Source organism: Mytilus trossulus, chromosome 10 (genome assembly GCF_036588685.1).
Source record: "Mytilus trossulus isolate FHL-02 chromosome 10, PNRI_Mtr1.1.1.hap1, whole genome shotgun sequence".
Taxonomy (NCBI): Eukaryota; Metazoa; Mollusca; class Bivalvia; order Mytilida; family Mytilidae; genus Mytilus; species Mytilus trossulus.
This window is the reverse complement of record NC_086382.1, coordinates 67,601,633-67,623,211: the sequence shown is the minus strand read 5'-3', so window position 1 is coordinate 67,623,211 and position 21,579 is coordinate 67,601,633. Positions and strand designations below refer to the sequence as shown.

Genomic DNA, 21,579 nt, shown 5'->3' with positions numbered 1-21,579 from the left:
ATGATTTATAAAGATGTTTATCAATGAAGATTTTGTATTGGGTGAAGTTGGAAAGTGGAAGGAAGCAATGCAAGTGTGTTTGACTTTTATATCCATCAATTTTCATTTCTTTTCCTTTAAATTTAAGGATCTTAAAACTTTTGAAAGGAGTTTTTTTAGTTAAAAATGTTTCATCTTTTACAATAGTCATATTATTTTTATTTATTTTCCCAGATTATTTTTAAAGCAGTATGGCGAACAGTGAAAAAAACAAAGTGAAGTTTGAGGTTGGTGATGACGAGGATAAATCTGAGTCTGAGAGGATGGAAACCAAGCAGTCAGAAAGTCGATTAGACGGTGATGAAGAGAAGACTCCAATCAACTCCCCAATGGCACGAGACAATCGTCAGCAGTCACCAGCCAGATTAAAGTATGGCTCAAGTCTGAGCGACCATTGTCTGTCTCCTAAGCGACAGTTGTTTCAGCCCCGTCTGATGTACAGCATGTCCACCAAGAGAAACTCACAAACCCAGTTCTCAGAAAGCATAGTGCAAGTCATCAAATTCTGTTTCATATGATGCATTGGTTTAATTGGGATGTTTGTTGGTTTTGCAATTAATTATTGATGAAGGTTTTTATAAACAAACCTAAAAAAATGTCCTATAAATGTTAGACTTAAAGATGGCTTAATCCTACACTTTTTTACTTGTTTAAAAGGGAAAGAATTATATGACTGAACATGCTGAACAATTGAATAATTGACAAAAATAGGAATGGTCCCTAACCGTTATTTCTTTTATTACATAAATATACAGTATATACTTGTTTGGGACATGTTTTGATGATATTATAGAATAATTCATTTCCAATTGTAAACAAAAGGTTACATATTTCCCACAATGCATTGATAAAAAGTTAAGATTGATCGATGATTGCTTAAGGGCATATCCAACAGTTTATTTCTGACGGTGAGAATTTTTACCCTTTAAGATATTTTATTCTTCAATTGACAGAGAATCGAATTTTGCCCAAAAAAATATATGTTGTCGATTTCGTTTTTGCAAAAAATGCTGGTGAAAATTGAACATTTTTGGAATTTTGGAGTAAAAAAACGTTTTTTATTTAAAAAATTTAAATATGATCTTTTAATCAAAATATACTTATATAATTGGGCTCAATTTGAAGCAAAATAATTCAAAATGGTTAGAAAAATCTAACTTGACCATTGAAAGAATTAATTCTTTCTCAAATAAAGCCAAAAACGTCATGGTTACCCCCAAAAACGGTAAGAAATGAACATTTGAAATGCACATTTTAGATTTTTTTTAATGTTTCTAACGGTGTCGATTTGGCCAAAGTAAGATATGTTATTCTTTGAAAAAAATGGAACGTCATAACGTTTTGAAAAATATTTGTCACCGTACTCGTTTTTGAGAAAAATCGAGTAATATCATACTGTTTACTCAATCCCTTCCGTAAGCCTCACAAATTGCGCCAAAAATAAGACGTTTCGGAACGTAACGTTATAGTTCCCGCTAATTTTTCATAGGCAGTGCGACGGTGTTGCAGACAAATGTATTTTTACACTGTGACTTTGTTGGATAGTTGTCTCGACAGCAGTCATGTCGCCTCTTCTTCTTTATAATGGACCAGTATATGAACGAGATAATAATTCAGTTAGCTCTACTATAGTGTTCGTCAAAATTGTGAAACCCGGGTGTGAAACAAGCAAACCATTAACCCGAATAATTCAGTCGTTATATTCCGCTGATCTACGATTACTACCTAGCAAGTAGGAGATATCGATTCCGGGGAGGTACTGAATTATTCGGTTTAGCAAACCATGGAATAACAAACTATTAAAATAGTCCCCGGCTATCGTATACGGTATTTCATCCCTCTTTTACAACAAACGAATTACACGTTAGAAGTCCGTTTCTGTGTGTCGGTCTATAGTACAAAGCAGGGTTAATTTTCATATTATATTTACATTTGATGTTTTTCATTTAATATGCCACTTGACGTCAGTCGTCATTATTTATTTTACCGTTACTTTACAAAGAAGTGTTTGTCTTACACTGATTTACATTACACTGTCTATATAATTTCACATATCGAAATCAATAAAGAGCACGTGAAATTTTGCAACCAAACACTTGTCTAAAATCTCACCCGTATTATATATTATATATTCCTGTTGCAGTTTTGGCTTTTTCTCTTTACAGGCTTCTAGCTATAACAAAAATCTGTATGTTAACTCTTAGTGTTTTGATTTATATGTGTCGTTGGTTTGCTGACGTATTAATGTATACCTTTAAAATCTTTATCATTAAAAATGGATTGATTGGGTATAGAAATATTCCGTCTCTGGACTGCTCCTGTCCGACAGTTACGTGTATATATTTGCTAAAATTGGGTGCGGCCGTTTAGCTGCTCGGATGTATAAATTTGCAGCCTCATTTAGTCGAAATAAAAATGTCGTAATATCAGATGCATAGAGTAAGGATAGTTTCGCGCTATCTATACGCTAAAATACTATCTAAATAAATGATTGAAGGGATAAAGGAACTTCGAATAATATCTATAAACAACAACAAAGGTCACATGAAAATTGAAGTTGCTCCTTTTGCAGTTGTAGATGAAAACATACTTTGATGAACAAAACAGATCAGGGGCCTGTTTATCGAAACTGTCCTAAGATCGGTCCTAAGAATTTCTTAGGACAGAAGTTAGGATAAAGTTAGGACCGACTTACGACACATCTCAGCATGCACATCGAAGCTATCTTAGGAATATCTTAGCTAGGACGTCCTAACTGATGTCCTAAGTATTAGCGGAAAAGAAAATACAAACCAAATATGAAAAAAAACTAATTATGATATCATAGATGTATTTTATCAATAATTTTATTTCAAATGTGGTTAATTAGAATCTAATAACTAATATCATGTAGTTTTAAATTAAAGGTAATAAATATTTTTTGTAAAATAATTGTACATTTAAACTGTGTGAAACAAAACATGACACAAAAATAAAAAAATAACAAACTAACTGTAAACAAGATATATAATACGTAAAAATCATAACATGTTTTTGAGTGAGTTGAATTCGAAGTGTCACATTATTTAACAGTTCAAAGGCAAATCTCGTGCATTCATATCATTTCGGAGAATTTCAACTATTTTTACTACTGCTTTAAAAATATTACGCGTGAAAATGAACAAAAGACGAAATTTGAATGTATCCTAAAGTAAGGACCATCCTAAGACCATCTTAAGACACCTAAATTGGTATCCTAAAGTTAGGACAATTCCTAGGATTTTCCTAAGTTGCGACATGTTTGATAAACCCAATGAGGACTAAGATGTGTCCTAAGTTGGTCTTAGGACACGTCCTAATCCTAAGAGAGCTTCGATAAACAGGCCCCAGTTTGACATTGGGGATAAACAAAACGACCGAAAAATGTTGAATGTTAAAATAAATTGTGGACATTTTTTCTTGTGTTTTTGCTTTTATGACATATTTACTATAATTTATATAAGTATATAAAATTGAAACTGTGACAGTATTTTTTTCACCTAAACGAGCCTGACTGCCGTGGTTTTACGCTTCAATATATGAGTTATTGCATATATACACAATGGAAATTGTTTTCTGTTCTACTGCCCTCTACATAGTTTGGCTGTATACAATGTAACCACTAATGTAGACTACTAGAGTGGGGCGCTCATATTCGCCGTGGACACAATTACGCCGTTTTATAATTTTAAGGTGTAAAAACTTCAAAGGATGGTTGAAATGGAAGAAATATGCCGATAAATTATATTTTTAAAACAAATATGGTTATTTTTGAAAATGAGACATAATTTCGGAACTAACCGCAAAGGACAGAAAAACGGACATGAAAAAAAAAATTCAAAGAAATATTTCTTAGTTATTTTCTTGACTGATTGCCCAAAATTTCATTTTTTTACACCTTTCAAATGTCTGCTATTCATATTTAATGAAATTTATTTGATAAATATTGTTTAAAGCTGCAGTTATTTGGTTTAAAATAGATATGCAAAAACGGCGAATATGTGTCCCCCGTTGACAAAAAATCAGGAAATTTCAAACACCCTTTAATCACACTTTTCAGATGATTTTTCTCAAAACAAACACGTTTTCAAGCTAAGAATAATTTGATTTGAAGTTATCTTCATATAGAAATATCAGTATACTTCAAAAACATAAAGACCTGAACATAAACTGAAGAAAACATGGAAAGATATGGCGAAATTGAGCACCCCACTCTATATTATTATTGATTATTTAAAAAAGTGAATTCAAAGAGAAAGATGCGGAAAGAAATTCTAAAATTTTCGTTTTTAAAATAAGATATAAAATAAAAATAAAAAACCAAAACTGGAACACTGTTTGAGACAATTATCAGTTGAGAACCAATGATTATGCATCACTATATGAAACTGATGAATTTATTGTTGCCGTGCTCCAGTGGCAAATATATCACGCATATCTACGACGAGGCGAGAGTGGATCGATTGATACATTATCAAGATATAAAGAGTGTACACGCGGTAAAACGTATGCCGTACTAGATAAAGTTGAATGATGATCAAAATCGTGAGTAAAGCTATTAGCCCCCCCCCCCTCCCCATTTTGAATTATGGTATTTTGTCAAAGGCTGTTTTTTTCCCATCATGTTATGGACCTACTGACTGCAAAGGGCGTGTCTAATTAGTAAAGACACCTACACTGGTTTTTTTGTGTTTTATTTTTTAATTATATTTGTTTCCTCATACATAAGTAAACACCAACATCGTCGGATATTTTCTACTTGTATGTCAGTGTATATATTACAATATTACAATGTTTTCCTATTTCAATATTTTTTTATTACTGTGTCATCTTTTGTTTTACATAGTTTACCGGTTAAAGTTCATATTCATGTTAAAGAGCTACTGTATATCTATTAGCACTTCAACGCAAAGCTAGATGCATGATAAATGCTATTTTACGCCGTATTTATTTTTTCTCAAGAAACCTTTTTTTTCATCTTTCTCAAGTAAAACCAAACTTTAAGTTTTCTATCCTGAATGACAAAATCTCGGAAAAAGTTGATAAAGAACTAATTACAATTTGTGTTACTTTCTTATGCAATAATAAATCATTATGCATTTGCTGTCGTTGTTTTCTAATGTATTGAAGATAATTTAATAAAACGGAAACTTAAAAGTGAGTATGGTCTAGTAATGATTAAGATAATTGCAGTTCTTTTATAATAGACCAAATGGACAAAGATATCTTTTAGTTTTGAATTCTAGTTCTGCTAATATTCTGTATGATTTTTTTGCCGATTCCCGCCGTGCCATTTCCAATGAGGAAAGAAACCGCTCTTTCCAAACGGCCATTATGACGTCGTTGAAACACCGTGAAATTACGGGAAACAATAGACGACGTTTACGTTTGTTATTACCTCCCCTGAAACTGTTGGATATGCCCTTAATGCTTAAAAAGAATTGAAGATAGACACTTTAGACTTATTTTTACTATATAACTGAGAGTCAAATATTGCTAAATAGGATTGAAATTGATTTTTTGTTAAATTCACCTATGCTAATACTTGATAATGTCCTTTTGATTTTTAATCATAACACATTAAAGTTCTTATTATCCCTTGATCAAAAAGTAAGATCTTGATATACTTTGTGAATTGTAATTCATTTTAGGATCTACATGAACAAGCAGTGAGTTTTATCATTTTGCTGTGATATGCTTGTAGATAATAATTGTATAAATATATATCAAGACCTATCTTGCTTGCTGCATCTTGATAGCCACTTATAATGTTTATATTCATTATCAATATTTTAACAGGAAGTTATATACTAAAGGTAAATCAAGTAAACAGCCTTGACTTTATTAAATCAATATTTATTTGTAAAGTTGATTTTAAGTTCAAGTTCTGAGAACGATTAAAAGTTTAAAGATACTCTAAATTAATCCTGATAGTCACTATAATATTGAAACGCAAGTTTACATAAGATTATTAAACTCTGCTCCAAAGGAGGGGTTTACTGTTTTATTCCTGTCTGTCTGTCCCATATGACATGTCTGTCTTATTTTTCTGTGGCTTTCTAAAATTAAGCTTCCAGCTTCATTTGACCATGCTATAATGTGTGATGTGTTTTACCATTTAGGGCTCACAGTTAAATCTTAATTATCTGATTCTTTCTTCAAATTGTGTTTACTTCATAAAAAAGTAGAAGAAACAGGTTATATGATCAACAAGAAACTAAATTTATTTTTTTAAGAAGCCTAAATATTAATCAAAACTAGTTTTGGTTAAAAGTGTGATATTTAAAAAACATTATTATTATAATAGCTTTTAACAGATAAACACAAATATATAATCCTAACTATCTAATTTCATAACTTGCTTAAGTTAAAGATACTATATGTAAAACATAACTAGAATTGCATATATCTTCAAAGGCACGAAGGTAGATATCACATTTGTACAGTTAATGAGTAGAGAGTTTTTGCAGTATTTGTGTAGAAAACCTTCATCAATATCAAGCTTTGTTGATCTAAAACTTGCATGAAAGTTATCTTTCTTTTAATATTTGCTAACGTTACTGACATGAACAAGCTTCAATGATTTAATGAACTATTTCCTATCTTTAACATTATGATAATGTGTTTGAGAACTGAAAAGGATTAAAGTACAATAGCAATGTATATAAGTCACAAGGGGGATGTTCATGTCAGACAAATATTGTTATTTTACTCTTTGGCTTAATTAGTTTAAATACTTTGCACTTTGCTTGTTGGTTTGACATTGTTTTTGTTCATTTATTTACAGGTTTTTGTTTGACAGTGATTTTGTATGTGTTGTGATGATGAACTTTAATTGAGTAGATGGTATCACATTTTACATTTTATGTTTACATATGGCTAGTCAGTAAAATGCATCAAATTTGAAATAATAACACTAAAAATGATTTAAAAAAAAGATCTGACTTTTAATTGTATGTTACATTATTCAGCATTAGTGTCATCTGACCCTTTAGTAAGTATTCTTTCCACAAAGTGCCCATAATGGATTATTTTGTATTTACATGAAGTAATGTTACTTATGTCTGGTGTTGATTTTTTTTAGGCTCACCTGTCCTAAAAGGCCAAGTGAGCTTTTCAAATCACTTTGCGTCCGGCGTCCTCCGTCGTCCGCCGTTAACTTTTTCCAAAATCTTCTCCTCTGAAACTACTGGGCCAAATTAATCCAAACTTGGCCACAATCATCATTGGGGTATTCAGTTTAAAAAATGTTACCAGTGACCAGGTCAACCAACCAAGATGGCTGCCATGGCTAAAAATAGAACATAGGGGTAAAATGCAGTTTTTGGCAAATAACTCAAAAACCAAAGCATTTAGAGTAAATCTGACATGGGGTAAAAATGTTCATCAGGTCAAGATCTATCTGCCCTGAAATTTTCAGATGAATTGGACAACCTGTTGTTGGGTTGCTGCCCCTAAATTGGTAATTTTAAGGAAATTTTGCGGTTTTTGGTTATTATCTTGAATACGTTTATAGATAGAGAGAACTTGTAAACAGCAATTATATTCAGAAAAGTAAGATTTACTAATAAGTCAACATGACTTAAATGGTCAATTGACCCTCTAAGGAGTTATTGTCCTTTATAGTCAATTTTTATCAATTTTCATAAAATTTGTAAATTTTTACTAACATTTTCCACTGACACTACTGGGCCAAGTTCATTATAGATAGAGATATTGTAAGCAGCAAGAATGTTCAGTAAAGTAAGATTTACAAACACATCACCATCACCAAAACACAATTTTGTCATGAATCCATCTTCTTACTTTGTTTAATATTCTCATAAACCAAGGTGAGCGACACAGGCTCTTTAGAGCCTCTAGTTTTATTTTACTGCCTGTACAAAAGTTCACTGTAAAAAGAAACTTAAAAGGAATGTCAACAAAATTTTAAGCAATAGATCAGATCTGTTCAGGAATAAATATAATTTTTAGAATTAATTTTTAAAATGGATCCTACATAATGTGTGTCTTGAACCCATGTTGAATGACCAGTGACTAGTTTTACATTTGTTTCATTTTAGTTACAAAATTTGTTATGCTATTAATTATTTTCCTTTGATAATAATACACCTGATGATGTAAATGGAATATTCATTGTAATACTGTACAACTTTTTAATGACTTAATTCAATTTATAAACAGGCACTCAATGTCGGGAGCTACCAACTTAGACACCAAAGGGAAAAAACTGAGCCTGTCACCTAAAGATTGTGTAGTAGCAACACCAGAGGAATTTGTCAAGAGATTCGGCGGAAATCATGTTATAAATAAGGTAAGTTGTCATAGCAACAACTGAGGCATTTGTCAACAAATTTGGAGGATGACATGATATGAATAGTGCATCTGTCTGTCATGTCTTGTAAATTTCTCATGAGTACAGTTCTTGCCATATAAAAGGTTATTATCCACAATGTAGGGGGCAAATTAGAAAATCTGTGTTGACTCTTTGAAATATATGGAAAATGCATTATAAGTTTTCTCAAATGTACAATGGTAGCCAGGTTTTTATCAAATTTTTATCAAAGATACTATTTATAATGATAAAAATTGGTGAATGTGTCAAAGAGACAACAACCCAACTAAATAGCAGAAAACAGCAGGAGGCCATCAATACTACAATTACAATGTAATATTACAATAACACTGTTATACTACAATAACAGGTAATATTACAACACTGTTACTGTGGATTCATTATTATTCGTTGGATACCAATTTTTGTGGTTTTTCATGGGTACAGGTAAACCACGAATTCAAATGTTCCACGAATATCATATTTTCAATAGGCTTTGTATACAGAGAATGTGAAAACCACGAAATCAAATATCCACGAATATGCAGTTTTCAGCAATCCACGAAAATTGATACCCACAAATATAAATGAATCTACAGTATACTACAATTACACTGTAATTTTACTATTACAGTGTAATACTACAACTACACTGTAATTATACTACAACTACACTGTCATATTACAATTACATTGTAATTTTAGTTTTATCTAAATCATTGGTAGAACACAGTTGAACGGCAAACGATTTAATGGCTTCTAAGGTCAAGACATTGGTCACGTGATAAAAGGTCAGAGTTTACGATTTTTGGTAAACGTGCACGCCTCGTGGTTTTTGGACTCGTATTGTCTTATTTGTACTCGTACATTGTTAAAAACCAAAGAATTCAATTCTAGATTGAATAAGCTTCCTTATTTTATATAATTATCATTAAAAAGTCTTGTAAAAATGTTATAAATTCACGAGTGAAGTGAAACTTTTTTTCTGAAAATTTCCGTAGGTCCACGGAAAATCCTTTATAATTCCTCAAATAGGTTTGGTAACGTGTTGAGGGGTATAAAATATGAAGTAAAACCATTTTTTGCTTCTTATATTACTATATCAGATCACAAAAACCCCGGATACGCAATTGTGTCAGATTATTCGTTGCGAAGCGGAGATCAAAGGGAGATAACTCGGTACGCGCATCGTAGGATATTGCAAGTTCACAACAGTAAATTCGAGTAAAATTAATGATTGCAGATATATTTCGACAATTTCTTCAGTAAATTTTCAATATTCCATGTTCCTCTACTGTTGTAACATTAAAATAGTCATGGGAAGGTTGAATATGACATTTTTTTCAAGTACTTACAGGTTATTGAACACTTCCAAAGAAGAAAATTCTGAACTTGGACTTATTGTATTTTCTCAAACACCCTTTTGGTAGATAGAAGGATACAAGAGGGGTTTATCAGTTGTCAGTAGAACCTGTGTTACAATAGAATTGAACTTTTCATTGCGTGAAAGCAAACTGAATATGGAAACAAAGGAAATATAGTCTTTAAAATTGTGAACATTTATACTTTTGAATGAAAATAATATGAATTTGCAGTGGACAGAAGTACATGTACAATGCTTGTTTTATTGTACCTGCTTTAAGATACAGTGGTGGATCCCAGGGGTTCTGGTGACCTCCTCTTTTATGGAAGATTAATTCATTTGAATTCAGGGATCATATAGTTAACTCTCCTTTTTATCCTTGGTTGAGAATACCACCACTTATGTTTAAAATTGTCTGGATTCACCCTGAGATAAGAACCTTTATAAGATGTACAAGTTATGTTGCTTGCCTTAATCAAGAGAAAATATCTGAACCCAAAGAACCAGAAAGGGATTTAGAACATAATAATCAACACAAAGATAACTGAGCAAAAGCTGTATTGCAACCTGATATCATGCAGTTCTCATCATAATTCCTATTATATGTATTATTTCAAATTTTGCTTTATTTTTCTTCTTCTTATATTTGAATTCAAAAGTCCTGCAACCAACTGTTGAGTGCATTCAATTAAATTATTGATTGAATAATAAGCTATAAAGCTGACCAGTAAATAAAGTTTGAAAATGCTTTGTTGAAATACAATAGTGGTATTATATCATAAAATACACTGAATCAACTTCAAATTTAATCCAAATTCATACTTACCCGCTCTAAAATGCATAATCAATTGAAAAACAAAAACCTGAGAACACTACAATGTATAACATAGAGATTGCACGGCCACTTCCCAAGTTATAGTAGTCATAGACAAAAATAAAACTGACTTAAATAAAGTATGTTAATGTTTTTTTGTAAAAAGGACAACAATAAGATATTTATTATTCTGATATCAGAAATAATCTCATAGTATCAAATAAGAATGTCAGTTCTTTTAATTGAGATATTAAATCAATTAAATCACATTATTTACTTTTATAAAAAAAAAACTCATGATATTATCTGTATTTACAATCATGGACTATATTAAAGCTTGTCAACATCTCACTTACTTCAAATGCTTTTAAAATTAACCTTTTAGTACTAAAATAAAAGAGATGTGGTATAAGATAAGATATTTTATTCCAATTAAAAAAGGCCATGAAGAGCAAAGTAATGTGCTACAATGATTTATATAATTGACACAATAATGTTGATATAAATCAGATAAACATGAATATAACCAACTCCATTCTTAGATTTTAAACCACAGCCAGACCAGGGCCACACATATATCAGAAAAAAAGGATACATAACAATTATATCTTCTATTATCATGATTATTAAACAGGCAAATATTCTCAAAGTCTTAATTAAAACAATATCTGTACTGTATTTATAGTTTTCTGAGTGCAAAACATTATTTTGAATTGCAACATTTTTCAATATCTCTAGATTTTCTTGAATATGCCAATTAAATTTTGCACTTGTGCTAAACATTTCAAATTTTTTACAACTTATTATACTGTCATTTAATTCTTTTCTTTAAAAGTTATAAAGGGGAAACTGACATTTAAATATGGTATAATTGCCAATAAGATAACAGTCTAGAAACTTATCACCAGAGTCCAAGTACCTGTTAGCAGTGACAGTTAAATTACAAGTCACTTTACATACATCAACAATGAATATATTCCATTGTTTTCAGGCAAATGAGGAAAATAAGAGTACCAATAGCTTTTGTCTTACTACATGTACAAGAGAATAATAGAAATGATAATATAAATAAGGAAATATCAGAGACAAAAAAGACAGGACTTAGCCATTGGACTATATGTAAAGTATTCCCTTACTAATCCTTGGAGGAGCTGCTGTATACTTTATAGAAAAAAATATGTTGAGGATTTGGCCCCATCAATCAGGATTTTAGACATTTAATACATAATAATGTCAATTGCAATCTGCTCTATTTGTTCCAATGTATAATGAGTATAAAATTTTATACCTAGGGTGGGAATTAAATGTCTTAAATCCATGCATGTTTATTTACTCTATTGTTCTTTGTGTACATAAAATATATCAAATGCAAAAAAAATGCTGTAATGTAAATATGGTAATTTGTAAACATCATATTACACCCTCACTATTTAAAGACCTAGTAAAGGAAGTCCCTGCACCTCGCTAGACCTGTTTCTTAGACAAGATGTTTTATATAACTCTTGAAAGTATAACACGATAAATGTTATTGCTAAGTATATAGTAACATCGACGTGCAATTAAGGTAAAGCAAACTGTCAAACATAAACAATCTACCACGTGTTTGTCGGCTGTACTTGAATTCAAAACGACCCATCAGGCCTTATTTACACGAATTTTTGCTAAAGCAGACAGCTAAATATGTCTGTTTACCTTATGAGGTCTGTAAAGAATGGATTTGGTGGTATGACTTGTGTATGCATGGAAATATAATGAAGAAAACATTGATTTTTACCGTAACTTTTGAATACACAACATTCCCAAGGTATCCCCACAAAACACATGGCTACTTTGTAACGATGGCTGGTAACGTATAGCCACTTTCTAACGGCAAATCTAATTGGATGATCTCCAAAGATCAATAATAAAATTGCTAATAAATGATTGGATATGAAATTGTGTCAGATTATAAATAGAGGAAAAAATGTAAACATTGAAATCCGCCATTTTGACGTAGGAAACAAACTAATTTTCAATCTTCGATTAAAGGACATTGCGCACATTGCCAGCGTATCATGCATAACCAGTCATCTGCAAATATATCTTTCAATATGTTTTTTACACTTACTTTTATATGTTTTAGTTAATTTAATGTTTTAATTTACTACAGAACGGGACATCGTTCTCAAAGATGCCGTAGACAAAATTATAGGTGGCGCTGTTTGTGGGCGTAAACCTTTTACATACGGGTCCTTTTTGTGTCGACAAATTGACCTTTATCTGTCAGATTCAGGCGTTTGCCATCCAACTGAACAGTACTTTCTTTGAGGAAAATATATTAAGGTGATATTTTCTGAATATAGCACAGATACAAATAACACAAAATGGGAATTAAATTGTGCAAAACAAAAAGCTTGAACTTTTTTTTATAAAATGTTGATTCTGTCTAGTGATAAATTAGGCTTTATGTAAAGCATATACTTTTTTAAAACATATTGACTAATATTTGATTTAGTAGTCTATTATTTAACATGAAACAATACCTTTTAGTTTTTAAATGTATTAAAACATCTTATTTGTATAGGTATTGATAGCCAACAATGGTATAGCTGCAGTAAAATGTATGAGGTCAATCAGAAGATGGTCGTATGAGATGTTCCGCAATGAGAAGGCTGTCAGATTTGTTGTCATGGTTACACCAGAAGATTTAAAAGCAAATGCTGGTAAATGTTTAGGTGTACTTAACATCAGTGATTGACAGCTCTACCCTTGAAATATGATATGATATAAGCTGGTTTGCATTTTAATAATACTAACTGGTTATCCCCTGTTAGTCTGACTGTTCACGTCTTTGTTCGTTCCATGACATTTTTGTAACATCCATCTATAAATAAGTGCCTCCTTCAATTTGAAACAAGATTCATGTGAGTTTGCTCTGTCCCATAATGCATTTCCATATTCATAACTCAAACAACTTCCTGTTTACTGAGTACTTATATATACTTACACATAATTTCTATGTATGAAATGTTCATCTCATTTTTCTCTGGAATTAAAATCACAGCTTCCTAAAATCAGTTATTACTCCATAGTTTCAGAATTCCACAGAAATCTTAAGTTTTTATTTCTCGTTTTCCAGAATATATCAGGATGGCAGACCAGTATGCACAAGTTCCAGGAGGATCTAATAATAATAACTATGCTAATGTGGACCTGATTCTGGACATAGCTAAACGAACACAAGTACAGGCTGTATGGGCAGGGTGGGGACATTCATCAGAGAATCCAAAACTACCAGAACTTCTACATAAAAACAATATTATATTTATTGGTAAGTTAAAGTTCAACAACATCTCACAAGGAATTGAACAACTTGGTTAAACACCTAGCATGACAGTGGATAATTCAAAGATCAGCTTTATATATGTATCACTGAAATGCATTAATGTTCAGTTAAAGTACATGTTGATAATAAAAATAAATGTCATATATTATTTGTAATTATGGCTTAAAATGTTGAAATAGTTATAATGAATTTCATAGATGTAAAAAAAAAATTATTTGAACATGTTGAACCACAAATTTAAATGTCCAGATGAAAATCAGTCAGAAATAACAAAACCATGAAATTACTTTAATATGAAATGACATATTTCCTTTAACCCCACAATTATGACATTTCATGATTTGGTTAAAAGTTTAGGTAAAGAACATTTGTTAAATTTCATACAATATTTTTTTTCTTAAATGTTCAAGTATTCAAAATTAAATGTTGAAGTTAAAGGTCAAAGGAGAAAATCATTCTTACCTGAAAAAGACACAAGCTTAACAATAGATATTGATATTTGTTTAGGATGAGATTTTCAACAGCCTTTCAGGAAATAAAAATAAAAATGAGGGTAACCTCCTTGATATTTTTAGGTTTTACAGAATAATGAAAAACTAGATAATTTGCACCTTAATCATGTTAATTATGAATCGCAAGTTATTTGCTGAATTTATCTTATGTATTTTCCAATACTACACCTTTGCCAAAATGAATTATTGGTTGATTTTGGTTGAAATGTTTAAAGAATGAAAACAGCACATTTCATAGATTTTATGTATCTGAAGCACTATTCTAGATTTACCTTCATTAGGAACTATCAAAAACAAATATTAAAAGCCAATGATTTATAAGAACAAAAACAATTAAAGAGCTATATAACCAAAAATAACCTAATAAAATAGACAAACTCAGCAAGATAATGATGTTGTAAAGGAAATTAAGTAATTTCATTGAATTCTTAATTTTGGTGTGTGAGACTGATAAATCAAACAGTTAAAATTTTCATCCTTTTAGAAAATCATGATTAACTGTTACTGAAGGCTATTTCTTAGACATGAAACTGGAAAACTAAGTTGAACTTGGAGGGATAAAAAATAAAATGTATATATGTATACTAAAATAACTTTATATACTATACAGGACCACCAGAGTATGCTATGTGGGCATTAGGAGATAAGATAGCTTCATCAATAGTGGCCCAGACAGCTAACGTCCCTACACTACCATGGAGTGGTTCAGGTTTGTATATACAATAGTGGCCCAGACAGCTAGTGTACCTACACTACCATGGAGTGGTTCAGGTTTGTATATACAATAGTGGCCCAGACAGCTAACGTACCTACACTACCATGGAGTGGTTCAGGTTTGTACAGAATAATAGCCCAGATAGATATATATATATTTTTATTTATATCAGCAAGTTAATGGATTTATTTCTATTTATAATAGAAGTTGTTGCTTCTCCCTTTTAAATCATAGACCAAAGGTAGTAGATTTTATTACTTTTCTAAAGTTTAACAAGCACCTGATAACTCACATAATATAGATCATTTAACATGTTTAAAAGATACTGCATTGTATTTTAAGCTCTGACGGCATCAATTGGTGATTTGATGGTTGCAAATTAAGTTTATTGGTGACACTTTAGGAAAAACAGTAAACAGGTATTTGCAATCATCAAATCACCAATTGATGCTATCTAAGCTTATGATACATCATACTTTTAAAATATGCAATATGTTGTCTGCGCTTGCACGTAAACTTTCATAGCATCAATTGTCAATTCATGCCATAAAAATTAGTGACATTATCCAATCAAAATGAACGTTACAAGAGATGTTGCATTAGAATTATCATTTACATCATCCTGAATGTATGTTAAATATTTGTTACTTGATGATGAAGACTAACTACAATCAATCCTAAAGTTATTTACTGTATGTTTCAGGGTTGACAGTAGATTGGGATGAGAAGAAAGGTCACCGTGTTACAGTGCCTAATGATGTTTTTAAGAAAGCTTGTGTTAAAGATGGTGATGAAGGATTAAAGGCTGCTAAGAAGATTGGATTCCCTGTTATGATCAAAGCCTCTGAAGGAGGAGGAGGGAAGGGTATAAGGAAGGCTGAGAGTGAAGTAGATTTCCATAACTTGTTTAGACAGGTGAGCTATGATCAAAGCCTCGGAGGGTGGAGGAGGGAAGGGTAGAAGGAAGGCTGAGAGTGAAGTAGATTTCCATAACTTGTTTAGACAGGTGAGTTATGATCAAAGCTTCTGAAGGAGGAGGAGGGAAGGGTATAAGGAAGGCTGAGAGTGAAGTAGATTTCCATAACTTGTTTAGACAGGTTAGTTATATTATAACCTATGGGCATATTTACACTTGTATGTAAATTTTTCTGCAGTTACTAAAGTAAAACAATTTCCAAAATGCTTTGTCATAGTTAAACATTTGAAATGCTAATTAAAAAAGGAAGTGTTTCATGAAGCAAGAAGGTTATTTCAGAAACAGATTTAGGGTCATTCAAAGTAAATTCAGATGAATAGTCAAAAGTGTGAATATTCCGATCAGAAACAGCATAAAACTAGGAAAGAAACAGATTTTTTAATTGTTAAACCATAAACGTGATATAAGGTCATTTAATCTGTAATAAAGACTAAAAATGAAGTATATTTAATTGCTGTGTTACATGGTTATCAGCGTCTGTGGTATACTTCAGTGAGAAAGCAATTTACCACATAAATACTCCCCAAAAAAAACTATAATGTCCAATATTTAAATGTTATCTCAAACAAATTTTTACCTTATAATAATTTATTCCTTTATTTCAGGTGCAAACAGAAATTCCAGGTTCTCCCATCTTTATCATGAAGATGGCGTTATCAGCCAGGCATTTAGAAGTACAGATTTTAGCAGATAATTATGGGAATGCTGTATCCCTGTTTGGTCGTGACTGTTCTATACAGAGAAGACATCAGAAGATTATAGAGGAGGCACCAACAGCTATAGCTAGTCCTGATGTGTTTGAAATGATGGAAAAGGTATAAATTATAAAATATAAGCTTTAGATATTAAAAATCAAAACAATGGAAATTTCCTAGCTGAACCTGCAGAAAGTATGTGCATATTGATGATGGAAGATTTTAACAACATTGATTGGCTATATAGCCCTGGCACGGTAGGATCATTGTGTATATTCCACTTATGTTTCCTTTTTTATGCCCAACCTACGACAGTAGAGGGGCATTATGTTTTCTGGTCTGTGTGTCCGTTCGTTCGTTCGTTCGTTTGTCCGTCTGTTACACTTCAGGTTAAAGTTTTTGGTCAAGGTAGTTTTTGATGAAGTTGAAGTAAAATCAACTTTAAATTTAGAATACATGTTCCCTTTGATAAGATCATTCTAATTTTAATGCCAAATTAGAGAATTTATTCCAATTTCACCGTCCAGTAAACATAGAAAATGATAGTGCGAGTGGGGCAACTGTGTACTGTGGACACATTCTTGTTTCAGTATCTATTAAAGATGTAGTTCCAAGCTTACCATGTAGAAATATAATATATTTTATTTATATTTCAGGCAGCTGTCACTTTAGCTAAGATGGTTGGTTATGTCAGTGCTGGGACAGTAGAATATCTCTACAACTCAGAAGATGACACTTTCCATTTCCTAGAATTAAATCCAAGATTACAGGTGGAACATCCATGTACAGAAATGGTGGCCGATATCAACCTCCCTGCTGCTCAGCTACAGGTAAGTCAGGCTTCAGATAGAATGTCCCTGTACAGAAATGGTGGCAGATATCAACCTCCTTGCTGCTCAGTTACAGGTAAATAAGTCTTCAGATAAAAATATTGCTGCTTAGAAAAGATGATTGATATTAAACTCCTTGTTGCTAAGTCCAGGCTTCAGATAGAATGTCCCTGCATAGAAATAGTGGTAGATATCAACCTTCCTACTGCTTAGTTATAGGTAAGTTGGCTTCAGATAAAATGTCCCTGCATAGCAATGGTGGCAGAAAAGTTTAATTGTTGTTTATAGTTGAAAACATTGAATGCCTATATTTTTATAGATTGCTATGGGTTTACCACTGTACAGATTGAAAGACATCAGAAGTTTGTATGGCTTGGATCCATGGGAACCTACTATAATAGATTTTGAGCAACCTACCTTTAAACCAAGCCCAAGGGGTCATGTGATAGCAGCTAGGATAACAAGTGAAAATCCAGATGAGGTATGCCAAAAAAGAACAATTGGCTGTTATTTAGACTATAAAAAAAAGTATGATTATACCAAGAGAATTGAAATTATTAAAAAAAATTTTAGAATTTATTTTAGTGTTACTTTTTCAAATTTAATTCTTTTATCTAGAGTTATGTCCATTTATCATGTTATATGCCAGCATGAGTATCATCTGTATCCCATTAACACATATAACAAAAGGTCAATATCACAAAATCTCAGGTTAAAATGTTTCAGAACCAAAACTAAAAAAAATCAGTATGGTCTATTGGCTGGAATGTTTAGCAAGTTTTAATTCACTTGGATGATGTGAAATGTAAATTTGAATTATATATCTTTATTATATTTCAGGGATTTAAACCAAGCTCTGGAACTGTGCAAGAATTGAATTTTAGAAGCAGTAAGAATGTCTGGGGATACTTCAGTGTGGTAGCATCAGGAGGGCTCCATGAATTTGCTGACTCACAGTTTGGACATTGTTTCTCTTGGGGAGAGGACAGACATGACGCTAGAGAGTAAGTAATGGGAAGGGGGAAACCAGTAAGTTAGACAAGAGGTTTCTGTTACCCAGGGAGATATTTCAGTGTGGTAGCATCAGGAGGGCTCCATGAGTTTGCTGACTCACAGTTTGGACATTGTTTCTCTTGATGTCAGAGAGGACAGGAAAGGCACTAAAAATTAAGTTATAATGAGAATGGGGAGGCTGCTTAGTGAGACAAGAGGTTTCTGTTTCTCAGTGTGATATTTTTCCATTGAGGCAACAGGAAATCTTTTAACTTGAAAAGTGTGTTTTCTATTTCTACAAGAAGGTTGCTTGTAATTTTTGAATGCCCTGCAGATAGAAAAAATGATATAAGAATGGTAATCTGAATTTTCATATTAAGCATAATATTCTTGAATTTGCACAGTCGAAACTTTTTTAGGAATGTATTTTTTGCTCTTGACCTTAATTAATTGTTGCAATAAATACAGGAAAAACTATATATTTTGTCGTTATTCCCCTTGCTTTTTAATGTGTTCACTATGTAGTAATGGGCTGACTTAACTTGACTTAATCCACTTCGTCCCAAGGGGGACATAGGACGACTACAGTTTCTCTCCATTTCTTGCTGTCCATGGCTATTTGTTTTGTTTCTTTCATGTAGTAGTGGGGAGGGGAATCTATTCCTTAATTTGTCTTTCTTTCTTGGACCATCATTTATTAGCCCTATTTTGTCCTATTTTTGCATCCATAGCTGTTCCTGAACCACAGCCCTGAATTTTCCTTGGGTTTCACAGGACCAGACACATGATGTTCATTCGTATTTATGAAAAATATTTTCTTCATTTCAGAAACTTGGTTGTAGCATTGAAGGAACTGTCCATTAGAGGTGATTTCAGGACAACAGTAGAATATTTGATCAAACTCTTAGAGACTGAGGAATATCAGAACAATCGTATATCTACAGCCTGGTTAGACAAACTGATCTCTGAGAAAGTCCAGGCTGAGAAACCCCCTACCATGTTAGGGGTCATCTGTGGGGCATTACATATAGGAGATCAAACCATAACCACTAGCTTCCAGAACTTCCAGGCTTCTTTAGAAAAGTTAGTGCAATTTTTATATTATTATACATTTTGTCCTTCAAATTATTTTTTTATAATATAAAGGTTAAGACTTAAAATGTAAAAAGGAAAGATGATTCTAATTATGTAAAAATTAAAATAAGATGCCATTAGGCCACTTTTTTTTTATTAGTTGGTTTACGGGATTCTTCTTAAAAAAGGAAGGGTAGGAGGTCGAAAAAAAAATAAAAATAAAAACAATGAAAAAATGTAGGGTAGGAGGTCGAAAAATAAATAAAAATAAAAATTGGAATTAATACTGTTTTTTTTTAACCAAAAATGGAGAGAAACAAACAATGACATTACTCTGTATAATAGTAATATAATCGCTGGAGTATATACACTCAAAAATGAGTCCACTCCTTGACGGGAAGATAGATAGATAGATATGATAGTATTATGCATTTTGTACTTCACATGTATGCAGATCGTTTCATAATTTGGTATTGATTCTTGCTGTTTCAATTTAAATTTAATGTGTTACAAGGAGTCCAATGTCAATGTAGATTGATGAAACCATGTCCCTGATGAAAGGGAAGTGTCTTTACCAATTGCATTTCTCTTTGTTCTGTGTATTTATTTATCAAATTTAGATCAGGGAGTGACAAATTCCTCATAACAAAATACAATCTTAATGAGGAAATACCATATGCGCTCTGCATGTCATATACCTTCATATGTGGTACATGAAAACATGTCCTTCTTAGGCTTTTTATGCTATTTTACACTGCTATTAATAAAGTATAAGCTTATATCTCGAAGTGTTCTGGGATTGTCCCTTTTTATAAATGTTGAAGTGATTTTAATTGTCAGGCATTCTATTACAGTAATACATGTTCTGATTTTGTGTTGGGATCTTGTCCACCATTTCCCATCTCTGTTCCATTAAATCTTAATGGGAACAGTGGGATGGTATTTAGGTATTTATATAATAAGGCCAATTAATCAGACACCCATCCCTGGCAGCATTTAAAAGATTCTTCCCTTAAGTGACGTCTGGCTAGGCTATTTAAAACAAATTTTGGATGCCAGAAAGCCTTGCCATACGTCATAATTATTTGTACCTCATATATGTAATGACAAATGCAGCTCAATCCTCAAGAAACTAAAACAACCCCTTTCGTCGGGTTTCAGACTTTCTGATCAACACTTAAACCAAAGTTGACCCGCCGTCAACTTCACTGACAGTCTAAAACAGGGTTTCAAATTAGCGGTTGTTTGACCTTTTAAACCAAACTTCCCAAACCATCTCAAAAATAATTTTCATTTTTATTATTCATGACTGCGATGTTTATTTTGTTCAACCGTTTACACCGAAAATCTCCATGGCAACAATATTAAAATCGTATCTGGTCCTCCATTTCAACTTCTGAAGCAAGGTTGTCGGCTCTCTGAACTTTCCCGAAGTCCTGCGTGTAACATTGATTGCCGAGTTTAAGAGCTTAGGTCCTTGCTTGGAAGTTGCCTCCATTTTCAACTGGTTCCTTTTCACCACATTAAATCATGATGAAACGTTGACTAAACCGGGAACCGCCTTTAAACTGGTTCCTTTTCACCACATTAGATCATCATGAAACGTTCACTGAACAGGGAACCGCACGGGATTTCCGAGGGTATTCCGACTGGAAGAAGAAAGACCGATCTTTTTTAATCATGTTTTTATTTTTATTTGTACTTCTTCAAACAGAAAAAGGTCGGCGGAATTAAAAAAAATCTTCAAAATCGTTTTTATTTTTATTTCAATATCGTGAAAAACAGGGTCGGCGGATCCGTAAACCAACTAATAAAAAAAAAGTGGCCTTAACTTATAGTAAACATAAAGATTGTAGAAAAATACAAGTGCAATTTTATTCTAAATTTGTT

The 21,579-nt window shown here is 32.1% G+C and overlaps 1 protein-coding gene across 1 annotated transcript in view; it reads left to right on the top strand.

Annotated features, from left to right (window-relative positions):
* Positions 1 to 221: 221 nt before the first annotated feature.
* The window catches only part of LOC134688405 (acetyl-CoA carboxylase-like), a 68,900-nt gene continuing 47,542 nt past the window's right edge, over positions 222 to 21,579 (top strand). Inside the window, exons 1-11 of the mRNA XM_063549108.1 lie at positions 222 to 529; positions 8,242 to 8,371; positions 13,133 to 13,271; positions 13,688 to 13,879; positions 15,017 to 15,115; positions 15,825 to 16,036; positions 16,703 to 16,912; positions 17,449 to 17,622; positions 17,942 to 18,103; positions 18,463 to 18,626; positions 19,444 to 19,698. Coding sequence (XP_063405178.1) covers positions 231 to 529; positions 8,242 to 8,371; positions 13,133 to 13,271; positions 13,688 to 13,879; positions 15,017 to 15,115; positions 15,825 to 16,036; positions 16,703 to 16,912; positions 17,449 to 17,622; positions 17,942 to 18,103; positions 18,463 to 18,626; positions 19,444 to 19,698 — 2,036 coding nt within the window. The 5' untranslated portion in view covers positions 222 to 230. The remainder of the gene's footprint in view (positions 530 to 8,241; positions 8,372 to 13,132; positions 13,272 to 13,687; positions 13,880 to 15,016; positions 15,116 to 15,824; positions 16,037 to 16,702; positions 16,913 to 17,448; positions 17,623 to 17,941; positions 18,104 to 18,462; positions 18,627 to 19,443; positions 19,699 to 21,579) is intronic.